At 41.3% G+C, this 27,627-nt stretch overlaps 2 protein-coding genes across 4 annotated transcripts in view; one reads left to right on the forward strand and one right to left on the reverse strand.

The window, feature by feature from the left end:
• The window catches only part of PGBD1 (piggyBac transposable element derived 1), a 30,154-nt gene extending 13,959 nt beyond the window's left edge, over positions 1-16,195 (forward strand). For 2 of the 3 annotated variants that reach the window (XM_049886157.1, XM_049886146.1), the window contains 3 exons: positions 8,462-8,591; positions 9,310-9,406; positions 14,029-16,194. In XM_049886157.1, coding sequence (XP_049742114.1) covers positions 8,462-8,591; positions 9,310-9,406; positions 14,029-15,586 — 1,785 coding nt within the window. In that variant the 3' untranslated portion in view covers positions 15,587-16,194. Of the gene's footprint in view, positions 1-8,461; positions 8,592-9,309; positions 9,407-14,028 lie in introns of all 3 variants that reach the window. The other variant, XM_049886161.1, reaches the window with a different exon arrangement.
• A 3,392-nt stretch (positions 16,196-19,587) lies between these two features.
• Positions 19,588-27,274, reverse strand: ZSCAN31 (zinc finger and SCAN domain containing 31). The gene is made up of 4 exons (XM_049886303.1): positions 27,166-27,274; positions 21,747-22,224; positions 20,803-20,953; positions 19,588-20,305 (listed from the first exon to the last, which is right to left on the reverse strand). The coding sequence occupies exons 2-4, from the start codon at positions 22,125-22,127 to the stop codon at positions 19,677-19,679; spliced, it is 1,161 nt and encodes a 386-aa protein (XP_049742260.1). The 5' UTR covers positions 22,128-22,224; positions 27,166-27,274; the 3' UTR covers positions 19,588-19,676.
• Between the last annotated feature and the right edge of the window lie 353 nt (positions 27,275-27,627).

Below are 27,627 nucleotides of genomic sequence, written 5' to 3' on the forward strand. Positions count from 1 at the left end.
ACGGAAGACCTACTTACAACAATCAACCAACTTGACCTCATTGACTTATACAGAACTCTCCACCCAACTGCTGCAAAATATACTTTTTTTTCTAGTGCACATGGAACATTCTCTAGAATAGACCACATATTAGGTCATAAAACAAATCTTTGCAGAATCCAAAACATCGAAATATTACAAAGCATCTTCTCAGACCACAAGGCAATGAAGCTAGAAATCAATAACAGAAAAACTAGGGAAAAGAAATCAAATACTTGGAAAATGAACAATACCCTCCGGAAAAAAGACTGGGTTATAGAAGACATCAAGGAGGGAATAAGGAAATTCTTAGAAAGCAACAAGAATGAAAATACTTCCTATCAAAACCTCTGGGACACAGCAAAAGCAGTGCTCAGAGGCCAATTTATATCGATAAATGCACACATACAAAAAGAAGAAAGAGCCAAAATCAGAGAACTGTCCCGACAACTTGAACAAATAGAAAGTGAGCAACAAAAGAATCCATCAGGCACCAGAAGAAAACAAATAATAAATATTAGAGCTGAACTAAATGAATTAGAGAACAGAAAAACAATTGAAAGAATTAACAAAGCCAAAAGCTGGTTCTTTGAAAAAATTAACAAAATTGATAAACCATTGGCCAGACTGACTAAAGAAATACAGGAAAGGAAAAAAATAACCCGAATAAGAAATGAGAAGGACCACATCACAACAGAACCAAATGAAATTAAAAGAATCATTTCAGATTACTACGTAAAATTGTACTCTAACAAATTTGAAAACCTAGAAGAAATGGTTAAATTCTTGGAACAATACTACCTACCTAAACTAACACATTCAGAAGTAGAACAACTAAATAGACCCATAACAAAAAAAGAGATTGAAACGGTAATCAAAAAACTTCCAACAAAAAAAAGCCCTGGCCCAGACGGCTTCACTGCAGAGTTCTACCAAACCTTCAGAGAAGACTTAACACCATTACTATTGAAGGTATTTCAAAGCATAGAAAAAGACGGAATACTACCCAACTCATTCTATGAAGCTACCATCTCCCTGATACCAAAACCAGGTAAAGACATTACAAAAAAAGAAAATTTTAGACCTATATCCCTCATGAACATAGATGCAAAAATCCTCAACAAAATTCTAGCGAATAGAATCCAACAACACATCAAAAAAATAATTCACCCTGATCAAGTGGGATTTATACCAGGTATGCAAGGCTGGTTTAATATCAGAAAAACCATTAATGTAATCCATCACATAAATAAAACAAAAGATAAAAACCACATGATCTTATCAATAGATGCAGAAAAGGCATTTGACAAAGTTCAACACCCATTTATGATAAAAACTCTTACCAAAATAGGAATTGAAGGAAAATTCCTCAACATAATAAAGGGCATCTATGCAAAGCCAACAGCCAATATCACTCTAAATGGAGAGAACCTGAAAGCATTTCCCTTGAGAACGGGAACCAGACAAGGATGCCCTTTATCACCGCTCTTATTCAACATCGTACTTGAAGTCCTAGCCAGGGCAATTAGGCTAGACAAAGAAATGAAGGGTATCCAGATTGGTAAGGAGGAAGTAAAGCTATCACTATTTGCAGATGACATGATCATATACATGGAAAACCCTAAGGAATCCTCCAGAAAACTACTGAAACTAATAGAAGAGTTTGGGAGAGTCTCAGGATATAAAATAAACATACAAAAATCACTTGGATTCCTCTACATCAACAAAAAGAACACCGAAGAGGAAATAACCAAATCAATACCATTCACAGTAGCCCCCAAGAAGATAAAATACTTAGGAATAAATCTTACCAAGGATGTAAAAGACCTATACAAAGAAAACTATAAAACTCTGCTACAAGAAATTCAAAAGGACATACTTAAGTGGAAAAACATACCCTGCTCATGGATAGGAAGACTTAACATAGTAAAAATGTCTATTCTACCAAAAGCCATTTATACATATAACGCACTTCCAATCCAAATACCAATGTCATACTTTAAGGGGATAGAGAAACAAATCACTAATTTCATATGGAAGGGAAAGAACCCCCGGATAAGCAAAACATTACTGAAAAAGAAGAAGAAAGTGGGAGGCCTCACCCTACCTGATTTCAGAACCTATTATATAGCTACAGTAGTCAAAACAGCCTGGTACTTTAGTCAAAACAGCCTGGTACTGGTACAACAACAGGCACATAGACCAATGGAACAGAATTGAGAACCCAGATATAAATCCATCCACGTATGAGCAGCTGATATTTGACAAAGGACCAGTGTCAGTCAATTGGGGAAAAGATAGTCTTTTTAACAAATGGTGCTGGCATAACTGGATATCCATTTGCAAAAGAATGAAACAGGACCCATACCTCACACCATGCACAAAAACTAACTCCAAGTGGATCAAAGACCTAAACATAAAGACTAAAACGATAAAGATCATGGAAGAAAAAATAGGATCAACCTTAGGAGCCCTAATACAGGGCATAAACAGAATACAAAACATTACCAAAAATGATGAAGAGAAACCCGATAACTGGGAGCTCCTAAAAATCAAACACCTATGCTCATCTAAAGACTTCACCAAAAGAGTAAAAAGACCACCTACAGACTGGGAAAGAATTTTCAGCTATGACATCTCAGACCAGCACCTGATCTCTAAAATCTACATGATTCTGTCAAAACTCAACCACAAAAAGACAAACAACCCAATCAAGAAGTGGGCAAAGGATATGAACACACATTTCACTAAGGAAGATATTCAGGCAGCCAACAGATACATGAGAAAATGCTCCCGATCATTAGCCATTAGAGAAATGCAAATTAAAACTACGATGAGATTCCATCTCACACCAACTAGACTGGCATTAATCCAAAAAACACAAAATAATAAATGTTGGAGAGGCTGCGGAGAGATTGGAACTCTCATACACTGCTGGTGGGATTGTAAAATGGTACAACCACTTTGGAAATCCATCTGGCGTTATCTTAAACAGTTAGAAATAGAACTACCATACAACCCAGAAATCCCACTCCTCGGAATATACCCTAAAGATACAAGAGCCTTCACACAAACAGATATATGCACACCCATGTTTATTGCAGCTCTGTTTACAATAGCAAAAAGCTGGAAGCAACCAAGATGTCCGTCAACGGATGAATGGGTAAATAAATTGTGGTGTATTCACACAATGGAATACTACGCATCGATAAAGAACAGTGACGAATCTCTGAAACATTTCATAACATGGAGGAACCTGGAAGGCGTTATGCTGAGCGAAATGAGTCGGTTGCAAAAGGACAAATATTGTATAAGACCACTATTATAAGATCTTGAGAAATAGAAAAAACGGAGAAGAACACATGCTTATGTGGTTACAAAGGGGGGAGGGAGGGAGGGAGGGAGAGGGCTTTTTATTGATCAATCTGTAGATAAGAACTGCTTTGGGTGAAGGGAAAGACAACACTCAATACAAGGAAGGTCAGCCTAATTGGACTGGATTAAAAGCAAAGAGGTTTCCGGGATAAAATGAAAGCTTCAAAGGTCAGCGGAGCAGGGGCTGGGGTCTGGGGAACTTGGTTTGAGGTGACTTCTAAGTCAATGGGCAAAATGATTCTATTATGAAAACACTCTGCATCCCACTTTGAATTGTGGCGCCTGGGGTCCTAAATGCAAACAAGCGGCCATCTAAGATACATCAATTGGTCTCAACCCACCTGGAGCAAAGGCAAAGGAAGAACACCAAGGTCACACGACAACTAAGAACCCAAGAGACAGAAAGGGCCACATGAACCAGAGACCTACATTATCCTGAGACCAGAAGAACTAGTTGGTGCCCGGCCACAATCGATGTCTGCCCTGTCAGGGAGAACAACAGACAACTCCTGAGGGAGCAGGAGACCAATGGGATACAGACCCCAAATTCTCATGAAAATACCATACCTAATGGTATGATTGCGACTAGAGGAATCCCAGAGACAATGCTCCCCAGATCTTCTGATGGCACAGGACAGGAACCATCCGTGAAGACAAATCATCAGGCATGAAAAGGACTGGTCAGTGAGGGGGAGAGAAATGCTGATGAAGAGTGAGCTAATTAACTCAGGTGGACACTGGAGAGTGTGTTGGCAACTCTTGACTGGAGGGGGGATGGGAAGATAGAGAGAGAGGGAAGATGGCAAAATTGGCATGAAACGAGAGACTGTAAGGGCTGACTCAATAGGGGGAGAGCAAGTGGGAGAAGGGAGTAAGATGTATGTAAACCTACATGTGACAGACTGATTGGAATGGTAAATGTTCACTTGAAGCTTAATAAAAATTAAAAAAAAAAAAAAGAAAGTCTGCTAAATAAAAAAATAAAAGTATGTATTTCAAAATGAAAATTTTTGTACATGATTACACCAGAAGAAATAACAAAGTAGTCATTCATTTGCATGACATATAATCAAGTTTGGATTAAAAGACCAGACAAAGAAAGGGGGAAGTAACCATAATTGAAGTAAGGCAATGATGTCAAGGCAAAGTATGGACTGACAAAGTGAAGAAAACAAGGAGATATTCTTTAAAAGGAGGTGGACTTTTTAGTGCCAAAATAATTCTGTTTACAGTTTGTGATTGGGCAGTGATGATAGAGAGGAAATATCATCAGTCTGTAACAAACTGGGCACTGTATCCTATCTCAGGCAATGGGAATGAGAGGGCAGATTAGAAAATTAAAAACTTAGTGAAAAGCCATGTGACCAACTGTCTTAATTATCTGGTGCTGCTATAACGGAAATAAGCACCAGTGGATGGCATTAACAAACCGAAATTTATTTTCTCACGGTTTAGGAGGCTGGAAGTCCAAATTCAGGCACCAGCCCTGGGGGAATGCTTTCTCTCTCTCTCAGCTCTGGAGGAAGGTCCTTGTCTTTTCTGACCTTCTGCTCTTGGGCAGTCTTCACGTGCTTGGCATCTCTCTTACCCCTTCTCTCCTTGCTAGCTTGCATTTAATCTCTTTTATATCTCAAAAGAGATTGACTCAAGATACACCCTACACTAATCCTGCCTCATTGACATAACAGAGACAACCCATTCCCAAATGGGATTAAAACCACAGGCATAGAGGTTAGGATTTATATTATAACACGTATTTTGGGGAGGACACAATTCAATCCATGACATTCCACCCTTTGGCTCCCAAAAATTCATGCCCTTACCACATGCAAAACACAGTCACCCCATCACATCATCATCAAAGTCTTAAGTCAACTGAAGTCCAAAATCTCATATTCTGACTCAAATATGGGTTAGACTTTAGGTGTAAATTTTTATGGAGCAAAATTCCCCTTAACCTGTGAACCTGTGAAACCTAGATCACAAGTTATCTGTTTCCAAAGTACAATGGTGGAACAGGCACATGGTAGATACTTCCATTACAAATGGGAGAAATTGGAGGGAAAGAAGGAATAATGGGCACCAAGCAAGTCCAAAACCCAGCAGAACAATTTATGTTCACTTTCAAGGTTTGAAAATAATCCTTTGTCCTCTGAGACCATCTAGGTAATGGTCCTGCCCTCTAGACACTGGTCGTTTGCCATGCCCTCTGGGTTCTGAGTGTAGGCCCCTTGGCCCTGGGCTTCAGCTCAGCCTTCCAGGCCCTCTGGAATGGCAACTCTGCTTCCTTGGCTTTAGGCGGCCCCATCTTCCTAGTCCATCTGAATGTCAACGCCACCCCCTTGGCCCCATTCTTCTGCCCCTTGAACATGGCAGCCCCACCTCCTCAACTTTGGGCAGCTGCCCCATCCCCCGGCACAACTTGATGGCAGCCCACGCTCCAGAACCAAGTTGGCAAAGATCCAACTCTTTGAAACCAAGAAGGCCCTGCCTCTCATGCTCCTTCCAACAGTTCTGCTAATCTCCAAGCTGGTCTTTTTCTTGGAAGACAACAGAAGTAGCTCCTTTGGTCTGTTTCCTGCCTGTAGAGTTCTAAGAGTCATATGGCATTCTTTCCTTTCTTTGTCCCCTTCAGTCTAAGCTGATAGGTCTTCTGTTGTGGTAGTTGGTTAGATCCATCAGTCACAGGCTTAATCTCTTTAAGAAAAGATTGTGTAGCCACATTCTTGGTGAACATTCTAAGACATGTGTCCTTAGTTTGTACAACAGAATTTTCCAAATCTTTAAGTTCTGTTTTCATTTTACACAGTTTATTTTTAAGTCCTTCTCTTTCCTCTTGCATTTTACTGTAGGTGGCAAGGAGAAACCATGCTTCCCCTTTAAAATCTTGCTTACAAATCTCATCAGCCAGATATCCAAGTTCATCACTTACAACCTCTACCTTCCACCAAACATTTGAACATAATTCTTTGCCACTGCATAAAAAACATTACCTTTCCTCCACTGTCCAATCACATATTCACCATTTTCTTTTAAAGCCTTTCTAGAGCACATTTAACATCCACAATTCTAGCAATATCCCTGTTGCTGGCACCATATGTGTTCTTCTGAGCCATCACCAGAATTGCCTTTGACGTCTGTCTTAGTCATCTAGTGTTGCTGTAACAGAAATACCATAAGTGGATGGCTTTAACAAAGAGAAATTTATTCTCTCACAGTCCAGTGGGTTAGATGGAATTCAGGGCACCAGCTCCAGGGGAAGACTTTCTTTCTCTATCGGCTCTGGAGGAGGGTCCTTGTCATCAGACTTGCCTTGATCTGGGAGAATCTCAGCACAGGAACCTCAGGTCCAAAGGATGCGCTTTGCTCCCAGCACTGCTTTCTTGATGGTATGAGTTCCCCATGTCTCTCTGCTCACTTCTCTCTTTTATATCTCAAAAGAGATTGGCTTAAGACACTGCCTAACCTTGAAAACCTCATCAGTATAATTGCCGCTAATCCATCTTATTACATCATAGTGATAGAATTTACAACATATAGGGAAATCATGTCAGAAGATAAAATGGTAAACGATCATACAATCATGCAAGGGAATCATGACCTAGCCAAATTGACAGATATTTTGGGAGGATACAATTTAATCCATGACAACATCCATAATTCTACCAACAGTCTCTTCAAGGCAATTTAGGCTTTTACTATTCGGCACATTAAAATTCTTTCAACCACTACCTGTTACCCAATTCCAAAACCGCTTCCACAATTTAGGTATCTGTTAGAGTGGCACGTCACTCTTTTGGTACCAAGTCCTGTCTTAGTTATCTAGTGCTGCAATAACAGAAATACCACAATTGGATGCTTTTAACAAACATGAATTTATTTTCTCACAGTTCAGGCTGGAAATGCAGGTTCAGGGCGCCGGCTCTAGGGGAAGACTTTTTCTATCTGTCGGGTATGGAGTAAGGTTCTTGTCTCTTTTGAGCTTCTGCTCCTGGGCGATCTTCATGTATTTGGCATCTCTCTTCCTCTGTCTCTCTTTGCTAGCTTGACTTTTATGTCTCAAAAGAGATTAACTCAAGGTATACCCTATACTAATCCTGTCTTATTAACATAACAAAGACATCCCATTCCCAAATGGGATTATAAACACACACACAGGCATAGAGGTTAGGATTTACAGCACATATTTTGGGGTACACAGTTCAATCCAGACCTTTGGGGACAATTTTAGAAAACCACAGGCAACACCCAAAATAAAGAAATCATTTTAGCATATAATTTTTCCAACCTAGTAGAACTGCCCCATATGGTTTCCAAGGAGCACCTAGTGGATTTGAACCACCACCCTTTTGGTTAACAGCCATAGCTCTTAACTGCTACACCACCAGGGTTTCAGATATCTTATCACTCTTCTATATTTGAAATATTTTAAACAATCTTTTTAAATGAAATTCAGTGAGATATCTGTACGTATATTAGGCTCCAGGTCTGTTAAAAAGAGATCTCAAAACTCCTCCATCTTATATTTACACTCAGTTTAATTGCATTTATAGTAACTGCAGTACTGCATTGAATTGCCCTTCAAATACTTAGTATGAAAATGCTAGAAAATAGTGGAATGATCCAAGTGAACCCATTAATCAATACTTTTGAGACAATGTCTTTATTCCATGTAAGCTTATTTCTCCATAACCTCCTAAATTACTGGGTTTTTCAATATCATCCTATAAAAACTTTTCAGAATTCTTACATACTTAAGGGCAGCCAATTTATTTTAGGTTTAATCCAGCAGAACACTTGAAAGTCATGCAGGATGTGTAGCAGTACTTTGTAGTGTGGAAGTGTCCCACACATTGCAATATGTCTGCCATCTCTGGCATCATCCTCTGAATGGCATTGGCAGGAGGTGATGGTAGGCAACATTATTATAACCAAAAAGTTTTCCACAGATTTAAAGAATGCCCCTGAGTGGTTTGTACCACTGTTCTACAGTGTGGTACACTCTTCATAACTGGATCCCTTATCCTTACCACAGTGAAAACAAAGAGCTCATGTGTTGTCTTTTCAGACGTTGGTGAAGACTGAGGAAGAAGCAGCCCAGGCCCTTGCCCCACAGGAGTGGCCTCATCTGGGTTTGGCTGAGAGGAACCTCTCTGGGAACTCAGCTCAGGAAAAGGTTACAAACCTCAGTCTGATGAGTAAGGACAGACCTCTGGCCAGTCCCCTGTCTATGCTTTCTCCCATCATTAACCTTGGTTGTTCCCGGTGAACCTATGTTTCCTACAAATGCTGACCCTTCTTCTGCTAGTCTCCAGACTTCTCTCAGCCCCTATCCTTTTGTGTCCCTCTCCATCGATTCACACAGCTTGTTGATTCTTGTTGTTACCTTCTCTGATCATCCCTCTGTATTCTGATTCCCTCAGCAATTTCTCCTTTGCTCCTCTTTTTCTTCCCTACCAAGAGTTGTATATAACTTATATTTGTAGACATCCCTTCATACCTGGAAGCCCCTCATCCTTCTCTGCCCTCTTCACTTCAGAAGTTCTCTTCACTCTCTGAGAATGCTACCATCCATGTATACTTTTCTCCAAATGTGCTTTTCCCTATTAGATCCTCTCCTTAGCTGAGCCCTGCTGCCCTACTTGACCTTTTTCAATATCTTTCCATATTGTGCCACATTTTGCGGGCTTGATGAGACTGAGAACTCTTGGGATATCTGTTGATTTGTGGGGTTTTTTTTTTGTTTGTTTTTTAATTTGGAATATCCTGTGTTCTACCCTGGAGGGTGTTTTTTTTGAAAATCAGGAAACAGGTGACATTTAAATCCCTAATGTATATTTCAGCTGAGGAAGTTGTAACTAAAGATGGATTGTTTCATGCAAAGCAGGAAACTTTTTTTTTTAATGTATATTTCAGCTGAGGAAGTTGTGACTAAAGATGGATTGTTTCATGCAAAGCAGGAAACTTCTGAAGAAGTGGACCCAGGTGGGGAGACCTCAGGAATACCCAACAGGTGAGTGTCATGGTCCTGAGTGGAATGAATCCTGCAAGTATAAGAAGAAACTAGAATTGAGTCAGGGAAACCAGATGGTCAGAAGGCTGCTTCCCTGGGATAATATAGAAAGAGTGCCGCTCTTACCTCTGTGGTCATAGGAGGCCCCATGTCAAGAATGTGACCCGTCAATATACAACAATTATGCAAAAACATTCACTTGTAGCACAGACCTTTGTACCCAGGAATCCTATCCTGAACCAGTCTACTCTGTGTGATCACTCTTTGCTGGGTTCCCTTATGTTTTTGTAGAGAAGTCAGAAGGCAGAGAACTTAAACCAGAATGAAGGCTGCCAGTGAGGCCGCCATGACAATTAAGAAAGAGATACCATCAGAGCTGGAAGAGGACTTAGGGAGGACAAGTAGAGTGTTTTCAGCCTTCATTCAAGAGAGTCCCGAATAAGGAAAACATCAGAGGGAAAGTAGCCAATGAAGAAGGAGAAATTAAAATTAGTAGGAGATGCTTAATAAGTGTCAGTTGTATGAATGAGAATGTGTAATACGGATACTCCTAAAGTGGAAAGGGAGGGACCACGTCACAGGCAGAGGATTGGTTTCTGAGGCCATTAACTTCCCCAAGACTTGAGAAAAAAGGAGAAAGGAAACAATGGAATAATAACCTGAAGAGCAGGGCCATGGGAATTATTGTTGGCATTTGTTTGTTTTAGGGAAACAGGGAGATAAATTTCAGCTAAAATTAAAATGCCGTAAAGCTTAAGAGAAAAGGAACTTTGCATAAACCTTTTTTTTAGTGAGGCCTGAGCCAAGAGTGGTGATCTTCAGTGACTGAGTGGAGAGTTGTATCTGGAGAATAGGAATCTGTTACTGTGCCTCTTGGGTGTATTCAGCATTAGGTAACTGAAACCATGACTCACAGTGCTTCAAGAATAAAGATATTTTATTCTTTTATGTAACAAGAAGTCTTAAGATAGGCTGTTCCAGGTTTGGTACAGCAGCTCAGCTACCATAATGGGTTTAACGTATGTCTGTGGTCAATATGTGACATGTAAAATAGCCACTTTTGTTTTTTGTGCATGTGTTTTAAATTTATTTAAATAGTATTGTGATAGGTATTGTTCCGTTTCTTACTTTTTCAGTCAGCATAATGTTTTAAAATCCATCTATATTTCTATGTATATATTTATTCCTTTCCTTATAGCTGTTCCATAGGTACCCCATGGAATACATCCACCATGTTTTGCCTATCAGCTTTCCCCAGAGATGGTCACCCACATTGCCTCTAGCTCCCCATCACCATGATCCGTGCTACAGTAATCATCCTCAAACATGCCCCTTGGGTGAAAATTTCTTTCAGATAAATACCTAGGAACAGGATAACTGGATCATAGGATGTGCTTATATTAAATTTACCCACTGCCATCGAGTCAGTTCTGACTCATAGTGCCCCCATAGGGTTCCCAAGGCTGTAGATCTCTACAGAAGCAGACTGCTGCATCTTTCTCCCACAGATCGCTGGTCATTTCGAACCACCGACCTTTCAGTTAGCAGCCAATTACTTTAACCACTGAGCAACCAGGGCTCCTAAATTTAATTTGGTTCTGCTAAATTGACTTCTAGAAAAGATACATGATCTCTACTCCCAGAACAGTAGATGACAATTCATTTATTTCCATATCTCCTCCAATACTTGGCATGATTCAGTTTTCATATTTGGGGATCCAGGCTCTTGGTCTCTTCCTGTTCTACCATCCTTAGTGTATTGGTTATTTGGCCTTTAACCACAAGATGGTGCTGCAGCTCTAGGTACTGCGTCTTTGCTTAAAACCAGGAAGAAGGGTACCTCTAGCTTTATCTGTTCCTTTTATCAAGAAAGCAGAAACCTTACAGAAACCCCCAGCAGTCTTCTCCTTATTCTCATTGGTTGAAATTGGAGTCACATGATCATCCTAGCTACAAGAGAGACAGGGGAATTGCATATCTAGCCAAGGGGAATGGGATTACCATGACTGATTTAGACCAGTCATAAGTTGTAGACTGGACCTGGAAACATCGCTGTCCCAGGCACAATCAGGTTCATGGTTAGTTGGGAGGAAGAGGGCAGGAGATGTTGGCAGGAAAATGACAGTCTGCCACAGTCATGGAGCAGATTATTAGGGATCTGAAACTTTCTTTCACAGGATGTCACAGGCTAGGATGAACTAGAGGGAGGTGTGGATCAAGAATTGGGTTTGGAGAATCAAGATGAACTAATAAAAGAGAAACCAAGGCATAGTTATATTGAAAAGACTTTTTCAGGCACACCTTTAGAAGTTTCTAACTTTTATTTTATTTCATATTCTTCTTTTCCTGTACTGATACATTCAGCAAACATTTTGTCAGTCATATTCAAAGTCATATATAATACAGAGTCCCTACCCTCAGTAAAAGAGCCCTGGTAGCATAGTGGCTAAGTACTTGTCTGCTAACTAGAAGGTCTGCAGCCTCTCCAAGGGAAAAAGATGTGGCAGCCTGCTTCCGTACAGATTACAACCTTGGAAACTCCATGGGGCAGTTCTGCTCTGTCCTGTAGGGTGGCTATGAGTTGGAATTGATTGGACAGCAACAGGTTTGGTTTTTGGTTTTACTGTCAGTAAGTCAAATGGGAAAAGAGACACTGCAGATGAGGAAGCACACAACTACCACACACTATGATGAAGTGTCATGGTAGCTATGTTAGAATATGCAGGAGAGGCCCCTGAGATTTGAGTATCAGAGAAAGTGTCTCAGAGGAGGTGACATCTGGGACAAGACTTGATGAGTAAGTAGGAATTTGCTAGATAAAGTGGAAAAGAAGTAGAAAAATAGAATTGCAAATGCCTAGAGAGTATACGAGAAGAACTACCAGAGAGTGGAGTCATAGGAACCACAGAAGAAGACGGTTTCAAAGAGCAAATTTCTGCTTGAAAAATTCTGAGTCATCTTTGGAATAGGAAGAGAGGTCATATTTAGAAATACCAAAGACTGAATAGAAAATTTGAGAAGAGTGATGAAGATGTGAAATAGCTAATGTGGGGAACTGGGGAGAAAGGAAAAAGAAAGTGAGAAGGATTTCTGGGCAATATTGAACTAGCTGAAGTTGAGGACCATTATTTTTAGCAGAGTCTACTTAATTGTGTGATTTCTTTGGCAGCTCACTCTTGGATGAGGAACAGAGAAAGCCAACAGTAGTACTGATCTGATGCCGAAGTTTCACTGGGCAGATGAGACAGATGGACACTGGGGCAGGGTGGTTGATGATCCTGGTAAGAGAGGGGCTAACGTGGTAGGTCATGGGGTCTGGACTGACTAGGAGGAAGGTGAAAACCAGAGAGAATGTAAGGTGAGAGTGAGATGGAAGAACAGGTCTCATGGAGTGAAGAGAATGAAGAGGCTAGAGCGGAAAGAAATTGGGACTAGAGAATGAGCTATTGGAGTTTAGATTTCAGCAATGAGCGAAAAGGGTCAGTGTAACGGCAGGATTCAAGGAATGTCCTTGAAGTTGAGGGTGTCAGAGAACTCTAAGATGGATGTGTTGAATGGATCATACATGTGGACCTTGACAACACTCAGGATGATAAACTCTTTTAAGTAAATAAGTGAAGGTATGTAGTATAAAAAAAAAATTTTTGTTTTTTTATTTTTTAAACATACTCTTTTCAGTGCTTTTTTCCCTTAAGTCTTTTAAAACTAGACTAGTTTACTAATTAGACATAGTAAATGAAATGCAAATTTCTAGAGTTAAAAAAGGAGTTTGTGTAAAATAATACTTTTCATCTTAGTAACTTTAGCTTACTTCCTTGTAAACCCCATAAAAATCAGTTCAAGTACAGTAAATCTGAGTTTCTCTTACATTTCTCCCTGGAGCAGCATGTCCACTGGATGGGTGTAGAACTAGGACAGGCTAAGTCCTCCCATATTCAGAGGTTCTGTGAGAGGTATGAGGGGACCCAGTAAACTCCAGCTCTTTTCCTTGTCCAAGTTCAGAGCCAATTGACAGAGACACAGGAGTCAAACAGATGGTGCTGGAAACCTCAGCTTTATTACTGACAGAAGCTAGGCTAGATGAAGCAGCTCAGAGGCAGAGCTAAGTGGTCTCCTACAGGCAGAGCTGGAGTATACCACACCTCCTCTGGCATAGGCCTGCCTGATAGAAGTTGAGCAAAAAGGACCAACAAATGTCTGTATCCTGCTTCTAAAGAGGACAGAGAGAATCTGCACTAAGGATGCCTAGTTCCTTCTCCCAGATTCAACAAGTAGTTGAGTCATGAGGAGTGACTGAGAGGTAAGGAGTGAAGCTAGAATTGTTAAGTGTAGCTGAAGTCCTCTCCATGGAAACACGAGAAGTTGTTGGTTGATGAATCATGGTGCCCTTATGATAACGAAACAAAATGTTGCCTGATCCTGTGCCATCTTCATGATTGTTGGTATGTTTGAACCCATTGTTGTTGCCAGTGTCTCAATCCAACTCATATATAATGTCATTTATCAAACATGAGAAGTAAGTAATCCCCTGCAAAAGAAGATTTAGGAGGCTTCAGAGGGTTTATCATGTATGAAAGAATAAGACTGAGGAGTTATAGCATGTGTTGTTTTTTCTTTCCCAGAGACTGTGTACCCCAGATCTCTTATAGCATGCCTGCCCCTCCTAAAAGGACAGTTGCACATTTGAACACTCTGAAGGACCGTCACCTGGGTAACCTGTGGGCCCAGATGCACATTTCATCCTTGGAATATGGTGCAGGAGACATGACCCGTAAAGGCAAAAAAAAAGACAAACCTCGAGTGAGTGAACTGCTCCAAGGCCTCGCATTTTCCGGTGACTCAGAGGTGGAGGAAGATAATGAGCCTGAGACTCAGCCTGCTCAAAAGAAGCAGAAGGTGTCAAGTGTGCCAGAGAAGAATTGGACCAAAAGAGACATTAAACCCAGCTTCCCAAGTTGGTCAGCACTGGATTCTGGACTTTTGAATCTCAAGAATGAAAAGTTGAACCCAGTCGAACTCTTTGAATTATTTTTTGATGATGACACTTTCAACTTGATTGTAAATGAGACCAATAATTATGCTTCTCAGAAAAATGTCAACTTGGAAGTCACAGTTCAGGAACTGAAGTGTGTGTTTGGTGTCCTGCTTTTGAGTGGGTTTGTGAGGCGTCCTAGAAGGGGGATGTATTGGGAAATCTCTGATGCCGATAAGAATCTGGTTAGAGATGCAATTAGAAGGGACAGATTTGAATTGATTTTCTCATACCTACATTTTGCAGATAATAGCCACCTAGACCAAAAAGATAAGTTTACAAAATTAAGGCCTCTCATAAAGCAAATGAATAAAAATTTCCTCTTGTATGCTCCCCTAGAAGAATACTATTGTTTTGATAAGTCCATGTGTGAATGCTTTGATAGTGACCAGTACCTGAAGGGAAAGCTTACAAGAATTGGCTATAAAATTTGGTGTGGTACAACCACACAGGGTTATCTGGTTTGGTTTGAGCCCTATCAAGAAGAACCAACTGTGAAGGCAGATAAAGATCTTGATCTTGGTTTAGGTGGGAATCTAGTGATGAACTTTGCTGATGTTCTTTTAGAGAGAGGTCAATATCCCTATCACCTGTGTTTTGATAGTTACTTTACAAGTGTCAAACTGATGTCAGCCTTGAAGAAGAAGGGACTGAGGGCAACAGGAGCAATTCGTGAAAGCAGGGCTGAAAAATGTCCCCTTATGAATGCAGAACACATGAAAAAAATGAAGAAGGGGCATTTCGATTTTCGAGTGGAGGAAAATGATGAGATAATGTTGTGTCGTTGGCATGGTGATGGCATTATCAGCCTGTGCTCCAATGCTGTAGGCATAGAACCAGTGAATGAAATAAGTTGTTTTGCTGATGATGAAGAGATCCTTCAGATAAGTCAGCCATCCATAGTAAAACTGTATGATGAATGCAGGGAAGGTGTAGCTAAAATGGATCAAATCATTTCTAAATATAGGGTGAGGATAAGAAGCAAGAAATGGTACTCAATTTTGGTAAGCTACATGATTGATCTAGCCATGAACAATGCATGGCAGCTACACAGAGCCTGTAACCCCAGTGCTTCTCTAGACCTCTTGGATTTTCGGAGATGTGTTGCACATTTCTACTTGGAACCCAATGCTAATCTGTCAGATTAAGGCAGATAAAATGGACACAGTGCAGACCTTAACAAGTTACAGGAAAGTCGTAACTACACATTAGATTGTACATCCCAAAGCAAACCTGATGTATGTAATAAGATCATGAATTAAGATTTTAAAAATCAGACATTTTTTCAAAGACTATTATAACAAGTAATGTTAAAAATTATCTGTAAAAATATTGAATTCCAGTGGTACCTTTTTCTATGTCCAATTTTGATGTCAGATGTGGGAAATCATTTGTTTGAATTGATTATTTTGTGCATTTAAAGAATGAATCCTGCCTCTTTTTTAAAAAATTGTTTCTGGAGAATGCTATTTTAAAAATGCAGGCAATGTTGTAGTAACCATAGAGTGGTGCCCAGTGTGTAGTCTAAAAATAGAGCCCATGAGGTAAGGATGATCTAAATAAAATGTAGGGGGTGAGCAGCCAAAGAACTCAGCATTGGTGTAAAACTGGATCACACTGTGTGTAGTGTGTAGATGAGAAGGGCCAGGCACCGCTGTTGCAGGAGAGCGCTGTAAAAGAAAAAGTCAAGAGATGAAGCAGTGTCTTTGAATATTGAAATGAAAAGCATGTCCCACTGTAACTTTGGGAGTCGAGAACAGAAGTCAAAAAAGAAAACTGAAGAGAGGTGAAGCCAGTCAGTAATGGTAGAGTCATCATGAGAAGAAAGAATAGCAGTAGAGTTAGGTTGACATAAAACCCATTAATCCCATGCTGAAATCAATTAAGGAGAAAAGTGAGTGAGTCTAGAATTAAGCTCATCAGTGATAAATAATCCGAGGAGAAATACCAGATGTGAACTCTGAATCTTTAGTGTTGAAGCCTAGTATTGGTGAATTAGTCCGGAAGTTAAAGACAAGCCAGATTCACCTCATTTTGGGGAATATTAGCCACAATTCCTTGCCTTTTACTTCATAACCATTTACAGTCTACTCCTGGCTGAAAGGCAGGTGGTCAGGCTTGAGTTCTTTCAAAAAGAATGTCTATTATGTGCATAGCTGTAGGTGGCACAGATGGTTAACTGTAAAGGCTAGCAGTTCGAACCTACCCAGAGGCAACTTGGAAAGGTTTCCGGAAGATCACAGCCTTGAAAACACTGTAGAGTGCAGTTCTACTCTGCACACATGGAGTTGCCATTAGTTGAAAATGACTCAGCAACTGGTTTGCTTTTTGGTGGTAGAAATATAAGCCAGGTGTAATAGAGTCACAGATTCACATGTTCCACACTCAGATGCTCAAAGAAAACAAGTTTGTAAGTGATCTGATGTTCTTCATGAACTACTCACATGACTAAAGTGGGTTTTCTGGTTTCAAGTGGTGGAAAGTCTGGTATCTACAAAGCTTGGAATGTCCTGACCAGAAGATGCCCATCCCTGCCCACACTTTCTACCAAATGGGGCTGCAGGCTAGCCTCACCACTGCCTCTGAGGCTGAAGGGCTCTGGAAAGTTGCTTTTATTTCAGGCCCAGTTTTTCCCTCCTACTAGATCATTCCTATTGACACAGAAACATTCTGTAATAATTCCTAATCTTAAAAACAAAGTTCCTTGACTCAACTTCTACATATTAATCCATATCTCTGATCCCTTTACAGCAAAGTCCTTCAAAGAGTTGCTGCTATTAGCTGTTCTTCACGTTTCCTCTTATTCTTTCTCTAACAACTAGGTTCAGCATAACATATATCAGAACAGTTTGTCAAAGATACTAGAGGAGCTCCAAATTACTACACTCAATAGCCAATTCTCAATCCTCATCTTTCTTGACCTATCAGCAGCATTGACCCAATTAATCACTGCCTTTTGAAACACTTTGATTTGGCTTCTCTCCTGATTCTCTACCTCATGGCTACTCCTTTATAGTCTCCTATGCTGGTTTCTCCTGCTCATTTCCCTGACTTCCAAATGCTTGGTATACCTCAGCTCAGTCTTTGGACTTCTCTTACCTTTCTATACTCATCCCTCAAGTTACATCATCCATTCACATGACTTTTATATAACATCTATATTCTGGTGACTCCCTAATTTTTTATCTCCAGGCCAGACCTCTCTTTTGAACTCCCGATTCATATATCCAATGCTTTCTGTACTTGACATCTCTACAGACATCTCAAACTTAATGATTCCAAAACCAAATTTTCCTGATCTCACCTCCAAATTTCCTTCCCCCACGGACTTCCCCATTTCAGCTTCATTCTTAGATGCTGTGATCATTAAGGTTATGTGTCAACTTTACTGGGCCATAATTCTCAGTGGTTTGGCAGTTATGATGTAGTTTGGCAGTCATATGATGATGTGATCACTTCAGTGATGAGATATGATATAATGTTATCACCTCCATGATGGGATCTGCTGTGAGCAGCCAGTCAGTTGAAAGGGAGTTTCCTTGGGGATGTGGGCTGCACTGAATATGTAAATGGACTTTCTGGCAAGACTTATGGGCTTTTGCTCACCCTAGATCCTGCAGCTGGCTCTTGTTCATCTCACCTCCAGTTGAGACTTGAGCTAGCAACTTACCTGCCATCTTGCTTGCCAATCTTGGGATTCGTCAATTTTCGCAGCCTGTGAGCAAGAGCCCTGCTGTCTGACCTGCTGATCTTGAGTTCACCAGCCCCTGCGGCTACGTGAATCAGGAGAAGCCTCTGTCCTGACCCAAGGACTTTGGACATTCCAGCCTGTACAACCATGTGAGCAATTTCCTTGATATAAATCTCTCTATGTATTCATATGCTTTACTGGTTTTGCTTCTCTAAAGAGCCTGCCTAAGACAGTTGCTTTAAAGTAAAAGCCTTGGAGTCATCTTTAACTCCTTTCTTTTGTTCACACTCCACATCCATTTGCAAACATGTACTGTCATATTCAAGGGATATGCAGAATTTACATACTTTTCATTCATCTGTCACTGTTTTTCCATTTCAAACCACCATCATTTCTTACCTGGATTATCGCAATAACTTCCTATCCAGACTCCATGCTTTCCCCTCTCCTCCAACTTCCCCTACAGTCTATTGTCATTACAGCATCTGGAGTAATCCTTTAAAATATAAGCCCAATCATATTATTTTCTGATCAAAGCACTTCAGTGGTTTCTTAAGTCAGAGTAAAAGCTAAAGCTCTTATATTTGCCTGAAGGACCCTTCACGGGCTGTACCTAATCTGACTCCTTCATACACACACTCATTGCTGTCAAGTTGATTCTGACTCATAACAACCCTATAGGACAGAGTTGAACTGCCCCACAGGGTTTCCAAGGAGCAGCTGGTGGATTCGAACTGCTGACCTTTAGATTAAAAACCGAACTCTTAACCACTGCACTACCAATGGGATTCTTTCATATTGCACTTGTATTTTCTACCCTTCTCTACTTCACTTACTTTGCTTCAGCCACACTGGCCTCTGTGCTGTTTTTCAAACAGAGCCTTTGTACTTGCTGGCCCCTCTGTCTGGGGGAATGTTCTTCACATAGACATTTGTATGACTCCCTCTCTTCCTTCAGGTTTCTTGGCCTTCCTACATAAAATAGTAACTCCCTCCCACCTCCACCCTCTATCTCCCTCACCTCACGTTATTTTTTATCATAGAAATTATTACCATCTGATATATTACATACTTGTTTCTTCCGCCCTCCCCCCAACTAAAATGTAAGCTCCGTGAGGGCAATATTACTCAAGAATAGCCCCTCCATACCAATTTATTTCCAGGTAGGACTTGGTCCCTTTCAGGAAAATCATTAGAAAAGAACCAAGGGATAGGGACTGGGAGCCTGCTCAGCAACACCCCACATACACAGTCATCCACCCAGGAGACACCAGCACCTGGTTTGCAGGCAAGCTACTCATTCCAAAGCAAAATAAATTTGATAAGAGCAGAATTAGCCACTTGAAAATCTTATACTCCAAGATGGCCCCATTTAGGGACCTGGGAGCCAATGGAATCAGTCCAATTCAGCAACAGTATAGATCCTAAAATGCCTAATAAGGTTGCAATTATGGCTAAAGGCTTTCCCACACTCACCACACTCATATGGTCTCTCTCCAGTGTGACTTCTCTGATGTTTCATAAGGAGTGTTCGCCTACTAAATTTCTTACTGCACTGACTGCACTGATAGTTTCTCACCAGTGTGAATTCGAAGATGCTGAAAGAGCCCTGCATTCTGACTGAAGGCTTTGCCACACTCGTTACACTGATAGCACTTCTCTCCAGTGTGTATCCTTTGATGCTGAACAAGGTATGAGCTCAAGCGGAAGGCTTTCCCACACTCTTCACATTCATATGGTTTTTCCCCTGTATGGATTCTTCTGTGTCGAATGAGGCCATTGCTGGCACTGAAGGCTTTCCCACACTCCTTGCACTGATAGGGTTTCTCTCCAGTGTGGCTCCGCTGATGTTCATTGAGTCCTGACCTCTGGCTGAAAGCCTTCCCACATTCTTCACATTCGTATGGCTTCTCTCCAGTGTGGATTCTCTGGTGCTGAATGAGGACTGAGCTCTGAGTGAAGCTTTTCCCACATTCATTGCACCTGTAATGTCTCTCTCCAGTGGGGTGTCCCTGCTGCTTTTCTAGCTTACTCTCATGTCTACAAGTTTTTCTGTACTTAGAATCCAGAGGAACATCTCTTTGGAGTCTGCTAGATATATCCCCCAAATAGTCTATTTCTTTTGAGATTTCTTGCTTCGGTGCCACCTCCTGGTTGTCAGGTATATTTTTACCATCTGGAATAATAAATGAACCAAGCAATGTCATCACTTTTCTTTATGAAAGAAGACAACCACAGGATGGGGTATATGAGATCCACATCAAACACACACATTCTAGGAATGGCAGTGTAATTTAAGGAGAAATGAAACAGGGATATTAAGACTAGAAGAGTAAGAGATCATCAGCAGTGCTGAAATGGCTGGAGAGGATCACCCAGAGAAGGTGAAGCCCCCACAGGATGTACACAAGCCAGTATTATAGAGAATTTACTACAAACCTGGAATGTTTTTAGTGTTTTGCATGTATAATTAAATCCTCAAATGACCCTATAACTGAAGCACTATGGTTATCCCCATTTTATAGATGTGTAAACTGAAGGCACAGGGAGGTTAAATGACCTGTCCAATGCCACAGAGATAGTAAGGGGCAGTGCTTAAATTCCAAACCAGGCAGTTTGGCTCCTCTACAGAGCCACCAGAGATCCCCTGAATGAACTTGTCATAGTTCTTACCTTGTTCTTGAAATTGGTGGGGACTGAAAGATTCACATTTGAGCTGAGTCACCATGGAGTGAAGCTGTATGACTGTTGATTCCGGCTTGGCCTTCAAATGTATCACATCCTCTGAGAGCACTTCAGAATGTCCATGTTCATGATCTGGGGCCTGGAGGCAGGTAGGTATATTGGGGTTCATAAGAGAAGGATTACAGGAGTCTAAGCTAATAGTCAATGAAAGAGATCATACGGAACCTTATGAAACATTTTCTAGAGAGATGGCACAGCAGAAGGACCAGAGTTTCATTCCACACCCAAGAACAAAAGAGGCAGGGAAGAGTGGCCAAACATTGTGTGGTGGTTTTAAATATGTTCACATATTTTGATACTCCTCTCTTCAAAAGGTAGAGACGAATTTCCCTCTCTTTGAGTGTGGGCTATACTTATTGGCTCACATACAAATAGATTATGTGGCAGATGTAATAGTATATAACTTCTGACCCTAGGTCATAAAAAACATTGCAGTTCCATCTTGTTCTCTGTCAGAGCACTCATTTTGGGAAAAGCCAGCTGACATGCCATGAGGACACTCCAGCAGTCCTACATAGAAACCCACATAACAAAGTACCAAGACTTCCTTCCCAGCAGCCAGAAAGGAAGTGAGGCCCCTACCAACCACCATGTAATTGAGCCATCTTGGAAGTGGATGCAGCAGGCCTGGTCAGTTCACATGACCATAGTTTTGGCTGACATCTTTACTATAATCTCATGAGAGATCCTGTTAAGTAACTCCCAAATTCTTAACTCACAGAAACTGCAAGATAATGTTTGTTGTTTCAAGCCACTAAGGTTTGGGGATAATGGTTAATTAATACATATGGCTATAACCAACCAACCTGTATCACCAAACTTTGACCTTCATTTAGTATTTGATGTCTAGGATCCCATTTGGCTCCTCTCACCTGTTTCCCTGGCTCACTTAGCTCTCGCTCCAGATCTTCAACCACAGCCACTGCCTCCTCCCCACTCTCTGGATGGTGCTCCTGCACCCAGGCCTGTAGCTCCTTGGGCAGTATGGTCAGGAACTGCTCCAGTACCAGAAACTCCAGGATCTGCTCTTTGGTGTGTGTCTCTGGCCTCAGCCACTGATGACAGAGCTCCCGGAGGTGGCTCAGTGCTTCTCGGGGACCAGGAGCCTCTTGGTAACAAAATTGCCGAAAAAGTTGGCGGGAAGCCTCTTGGCCAGAAAAGCTGTTCTTTTGAAGGTAAGTTTCTTCATCCCAGATAGGATCTTCCTTCACCGTCACAATCTTAAATCCATCCTGTTCCTCTGTGGAAGCCATTCTGGGGTTAAATAACTCAAAAGGCTCCTCCAGCTTGAGGCGAAGGGGCAACTATGATTTAAGATTCCCTGATTTCATCTTCTTCAGAAGGAGACACCTGATGACAAGAAATCATGTATTAACAGAAATAAATAATAAGAGGAGGGGAAAATATGAAAAAAATAAATAGTATGCTATCATTAATGTGTTTTTTTTTTTTTCCTTAAAGTACATGTAGGTATTTATTTATATATGCTTAGAAACTGGAAAAAGGGTATATAGCAGAGTACATCAGTGCCCCAATTCTTCACCCCTCCCTGGACCCATATACTTGCAGTGCGTTTCCACTCTGACTCTGGGTTCAACAATGTGACTTGATTTAGCCAATTGATATTAACAAATGTGATGCAAGTGGAGACTTGAAAGGTACTTGTGTGATTGGTGCAGTCCTCTGCAATTACTAGGTAATTGCCAGGAGAAGAATATATCCAGACTAGCCTTCAGGTGATTGAGAAATGTGGAACAGAGCCAAATTACCTAAGCGGAGCAGATGAGACCATCCAGAGTAGCTAACAGCCAGCTAACCCCCAGACATGTGACTGAGTCCAGCAGAGTTGCTTGGCTGACCCATAGTTTACTGCAGATGTATAAGCAAGCCTTGCTCACCCCACATCAGCTGAACCCCATAGATTTGTGTGCTAAATAAATGTTTATTGTTGGAGCCCTGTTGGCATAGTGGTTAAGAGCTCAGATGTTAACCAAAACGTTGGCAGTTTGAATCCACCAGTTGATCTTTGGAAACCCTATGGGGCAGTTCTACTCTGTCCTATAGAGTTGCTATGAGTTGGAATTGACTCGACAGCAAAGGGTTTTTCTGGTTTATTGTATATGGGTTTGGGTATACCACCAAAGTTTTGTGGTTGTTTGTTACACAGCATTATTGTGGTAATGGATAACTAATATAGAGGAATAGCCTCGGCGGTGGCGGGGTGGGGGGTGGTGAGGTAACTGGTGGGAGGGAAGAGGAAGGAATATCTACTTTTCACTGAAAACCCTTCTGTACTTCTTCTGTACCATTTGAAATAAAGTAGTTATTCCAAGAAAATAAATACTTTTACTCTATTTTTAAAATTAACTTAAAAAAATACATCCAACTGAAAGTAGAAACAGTTAACTTTTGTTTGTAAAAGAGTTTCAATTATTGGACAGATACTTATGAAACTATGCGAAGAGGTTGGAATACACAGGAGCTTACAGTTCATGGAGATACAATACAATGAAATAAATGCCATAATTTTGCAGGTATGCACAAGGTATGCATTTGAACAGAACAAGGGGACACTGCATGTTTTAAAGTCAGGAAAGGTGTGAGTCAGGATTGTATCCTCTCATCATACTTATTCAATCTGTATGCTGAGCAAATAATCCGAGAAGCTGGACTATATGAAGAAGAACTGGGCATCAGGATTAGAGGAAGACTCATTAACAGCCTGCGATATGCAGATGACACAACCTTGCTTCCTGAAAGTGAAGAGGACTTGAAGCACTTACTGATAAAGATCAAAGACTACAGCTTTCTGTGTGCATTATACCTCAACATAAGAAAATAAAAATCCTCACAACTAGACCAATAAGCCACATCATGATAAACGGAGAAAAGATTGATGTTGTCAAGGATTTCCTTTACTCGCATCCACAATCAACACCCATGACAGCAGCAACTAAGAAATCAAAAGACACATTGCATTGTGCAAATCTGCTGCAAAAGACCTATTAAAAAGCAAAGATGTCACTTTGAGGACTAAGGTGCACCTGACCCAAGCCATGGCATTTTCAATCGCCTCATATATGTGCGAAAGCTGGACAATGAATAATGAAGACGAATTGATGCCTTTGAATTATGGTGGCAAAGAATGCTGAATATACCATGAACTGCCAGAAGAATGAACAAATCTGTCTTGGAAGAAGTATAGCCAGAATGCTCATCAGAAGTGAGGATGGTGAGACTTCGTCTCACACACTTTGGACATGTTATCAGCAGGGACCAGTCTCTGGAGAAGGACATCATACTTGGTAAAATAGAGGGTCACTGAAAAAGAGGAAGACCCTCAATGAGATGGGTTGACACAGTAGCTACAACAATGGACTCAAGCACAACTATTGTAAGGATGGCACAGGACCAGGCAGTGTTTTGTTCTGTCGTACACAGAGTCACTATGAACTGGAACTGACTTGACGACACCTAACAACAACCTATTATATGTCAAGCTTCACACACATGGTAAAAGTGAAACAACTGCAGAGTTTGTTGCGTTCCCATCTTCTGTCATTGTACTGAAAACATGGCAGAGAGAGCAAAAAAGAACATGTTCTCATTAGCTTCAACATATTTAGCAACACTAACAAGATACTGAAAATCACAAACCACCTGTGTTGTAAAACAAATCCTAAGGATAACTGATTGCAGTGGGGAGGAAACATAAATGGGGATACTCTACAGAAAGACTGGTGGGGTCTCCTTTTCAACAAGGCAATGAGAAGTGGGGATGGCAGGAGAAGGGTGGGGTTTATAGATTAAAAGGGATTTAACCACATGCGATAATGGTCCTTGATTGGATCCTAGTTGGTACAAACCAACAGCAAAAGATCTATGGGGCAGCTGGGGGAAATCTGATTATGAACTAGGTATTAGAAGATATTAGGGACGATCCTGCATTTAATTGGGGATGCTAATGATATTGTGGCTATGTATTTTAGAGGTGCAGATGGAACTACTTAGGGTTGACAAGTCATGTTTGTAGTTTATTTTAAAATACTGAAAAGAAATGCGACAAAAACTGCATTATGCTAACGTGAAATAGCATTCTAAAACTGAGGCGTTTGACATAACTAAAATGGCTGACACAGGTCTGAATTAGACTTCATTTTGTCCTAGGCCCCTGCTTCTGCGTTTTAGAGTACCTGACCCATGACCATATTTTTGACCATGATAACTTGTTCTGAAACATTCCGAAGTGGCTCATCCAGAACTTGCAGGACACAGAAGGAACCTGCTCTGCCACGCAGGAAAATGGCTAAGATTGAATACCCCGGCCAATAAAAATTCTTGATAAATGAGTCTTACCAAAGTGCATTGAATGTGAAGCAATCAAAGGCACCCCCTCCCATTCTTCCCAGTTCTACAAAGTTCTACAAAACTGAGTATAAAAGACCTATGCTTATACTCCCTCTTCTGACCTCCACTTTGAACTTTCATGTTGCGCTTGCTAATTTGCAAATCTTTGAATCAAACTCTTATTTTACAGAAACTCTGTTTCATTTTTAACACTAATAACCGTTAAATTAGTGGTATAGGGTGATCCAACCCAACGCGGAAATTATCGAACAATATCACACACAAGTAATATTTTGCTGAGGTCATTCAAAAGCAGCTGCAGCAGTACATTGATACAGAATTGCCACTAATTCAAGCCAGATTCAGAAGAGGACACAGAACCAGGGGTATCATTGCTGATGTCAGGTAGATCCTGGCCGAAGGCAGAGAATACCAGAAAGATATTTGCCTGTGTTTTATTGACTATGCAAAGACATTTGTGGATCATAACAAATTATGGATAACATTACAAAGGACGGGAATTCCGGAACACTTAATTGTGCTCTTCAGGAACCTGTACATATACCAAGAGGCAGTCATTCGAACAGACCAGGGGGATACTGCATGGTTTAAAGTCAGCAAAGGCGTGTGTCAGGGTTGTATCCTTTCACCATACTTATTCAATCTGTATGCTGAGCAACTAATCCAAGAAGCTGGACTATAGGAAGAACAGGGCATCAGGATTGGAGGAAGACTCATAAACATCTTGGGGTATGCAGATGACACAACTTTGGTTGCTGAAAGTGAAGAGGACTTGAAGTACTTATTGATGAAAATCAAGGACTACAGCCTTCTGTGTGCATTATACCTCAACATAAAGAAAACAAAAATCCTCACACCTGGACCAATAAGCAACATAATGATAAATGGAGAAAAGACAGATGTTGTCCAGGATCTTATTTTACTTGGATCCACAATCAACAGCCATGGAAGCAGCAGTCAAGAAGTCAAAGGACTCATTGCATTGGGCAAATCTGCTGCAAAAGACCTCTTTAAAGTGTTCAAGAGCACAGATGCCATCGTGAAGACTAAGGTGCACCTGACCATGGTGTTTTCAATTGCCTCATATGCATGGAAACACTGGACAATGAATAAGGAAGATCGAAGAACTGATGCTTTTGAATTATGGTGCTGGCAAAGAATATTGAATACACTATGGACCGTCAAAAGAATGAATAATCTGTCTTGGAACAAGTACAGCCAGGATGCTCCTTAGAAGCAAGGGTGGAAAGACTTTGTCACACATGCTTTGGACATACTATCAGGAGGTATCAGTCCCTGGAGAGGGACATCATGCTTGATAATGTAGAGGGTCAGAGGAAAAAGAGGAGGGCCCTCAAGGAGATGGATTGACACAGTGACTGCAACAGTTGGCTGAAACATAGCAACAATTGTGAGGATGGCGCAGGACCCGGCAGAGTTTCGTTCTGTTGTACATAGGGTGGCTACGAATCGGAACCGACTTGACCGCACCCAACAACAATTGTTAAATAAAAGTGATGGGTATACAGGGGTTCGTTATATTATTCTCCATCGTTTCCTGTGTTTTGAAAGCTTCCATGATACAAAAAGATTGTTTTTTGTTTGTTTTTAATGACAAAGAAGAGACTGCACCAAATTGCCTCTAAACCATCCAGACCGTAGATGGTCTTTGAAATGGAGCGGGACCCACAGCCGGACGTTCCTCCTCCACCTCCCCACCTCCCGTCCGGCCACAAAGCCCCGCCCCTCCAGGAGTCTCCTAGGAGTCGTAGGAGAGTCGTAGGTTACGACCCCGGTGGGGGCGTCGCGGGAGCTCCGTATGCTCCTCTACTGGGGCTGCTGGAGCTTGAATGTGCTGGGAAAAAGCACCTAGGAACCGCGCGTGCGCAGACGTCCCTTCCCCGTCTGCCCCAAGGCACGGACCTTAAATCTCCCAGAGCCTGGCGGGTCCTCCTTGGGATGATGCCCCAGATCCGGTGGCGGAATTGAAGTACCCCGAAAACCAAGAACCGCAAAGGCCGGAAGTGCGTCAGCCGCTTTGAGCTGAGCCGCCAAGCCGAGCAACTCACCTCTCTACGAGCTTTCTTAGACTCTCTAGGAACTCCGGAGGTTGTTGCGCCTTGGTGACTGTGTATGTAAATACAAAGTCGGGACCCGAAATCCCTGCCCGTCTAGGTGCGAGAAGGAGAAATCCCAGTGAGGGACTTCTGTGCGGAGCGGCTCCAAGCCTCTGAGAGTCAGATGGTCGTACTAACAAACCGTTAGGGCTAGAAGGGACTTCATAGTTCTTCCAGTTCTAATACCACCCATTCAATGGTTCTCATGGGGGCAAGAATATTAAATTTGTGCTTTAATCTTCCACCTCTGTCTTCTGGAATCTCAGCG

The sequence above is a fragment of the Elephas maximus genome, chromosome 1 (assembly GCF_024166365.1).
Source record: "Elephas maximus indicus isolate mEleMax1 chromosome 1, mEleMax1 primary haplotype, whole genome shotgun sequence".
Lineage (NCBI taxonomy): Eukaryota > Metazoa > Chordata > Mammalia > Proboscidea > Elephantidae > Elephas > Elephas maximus.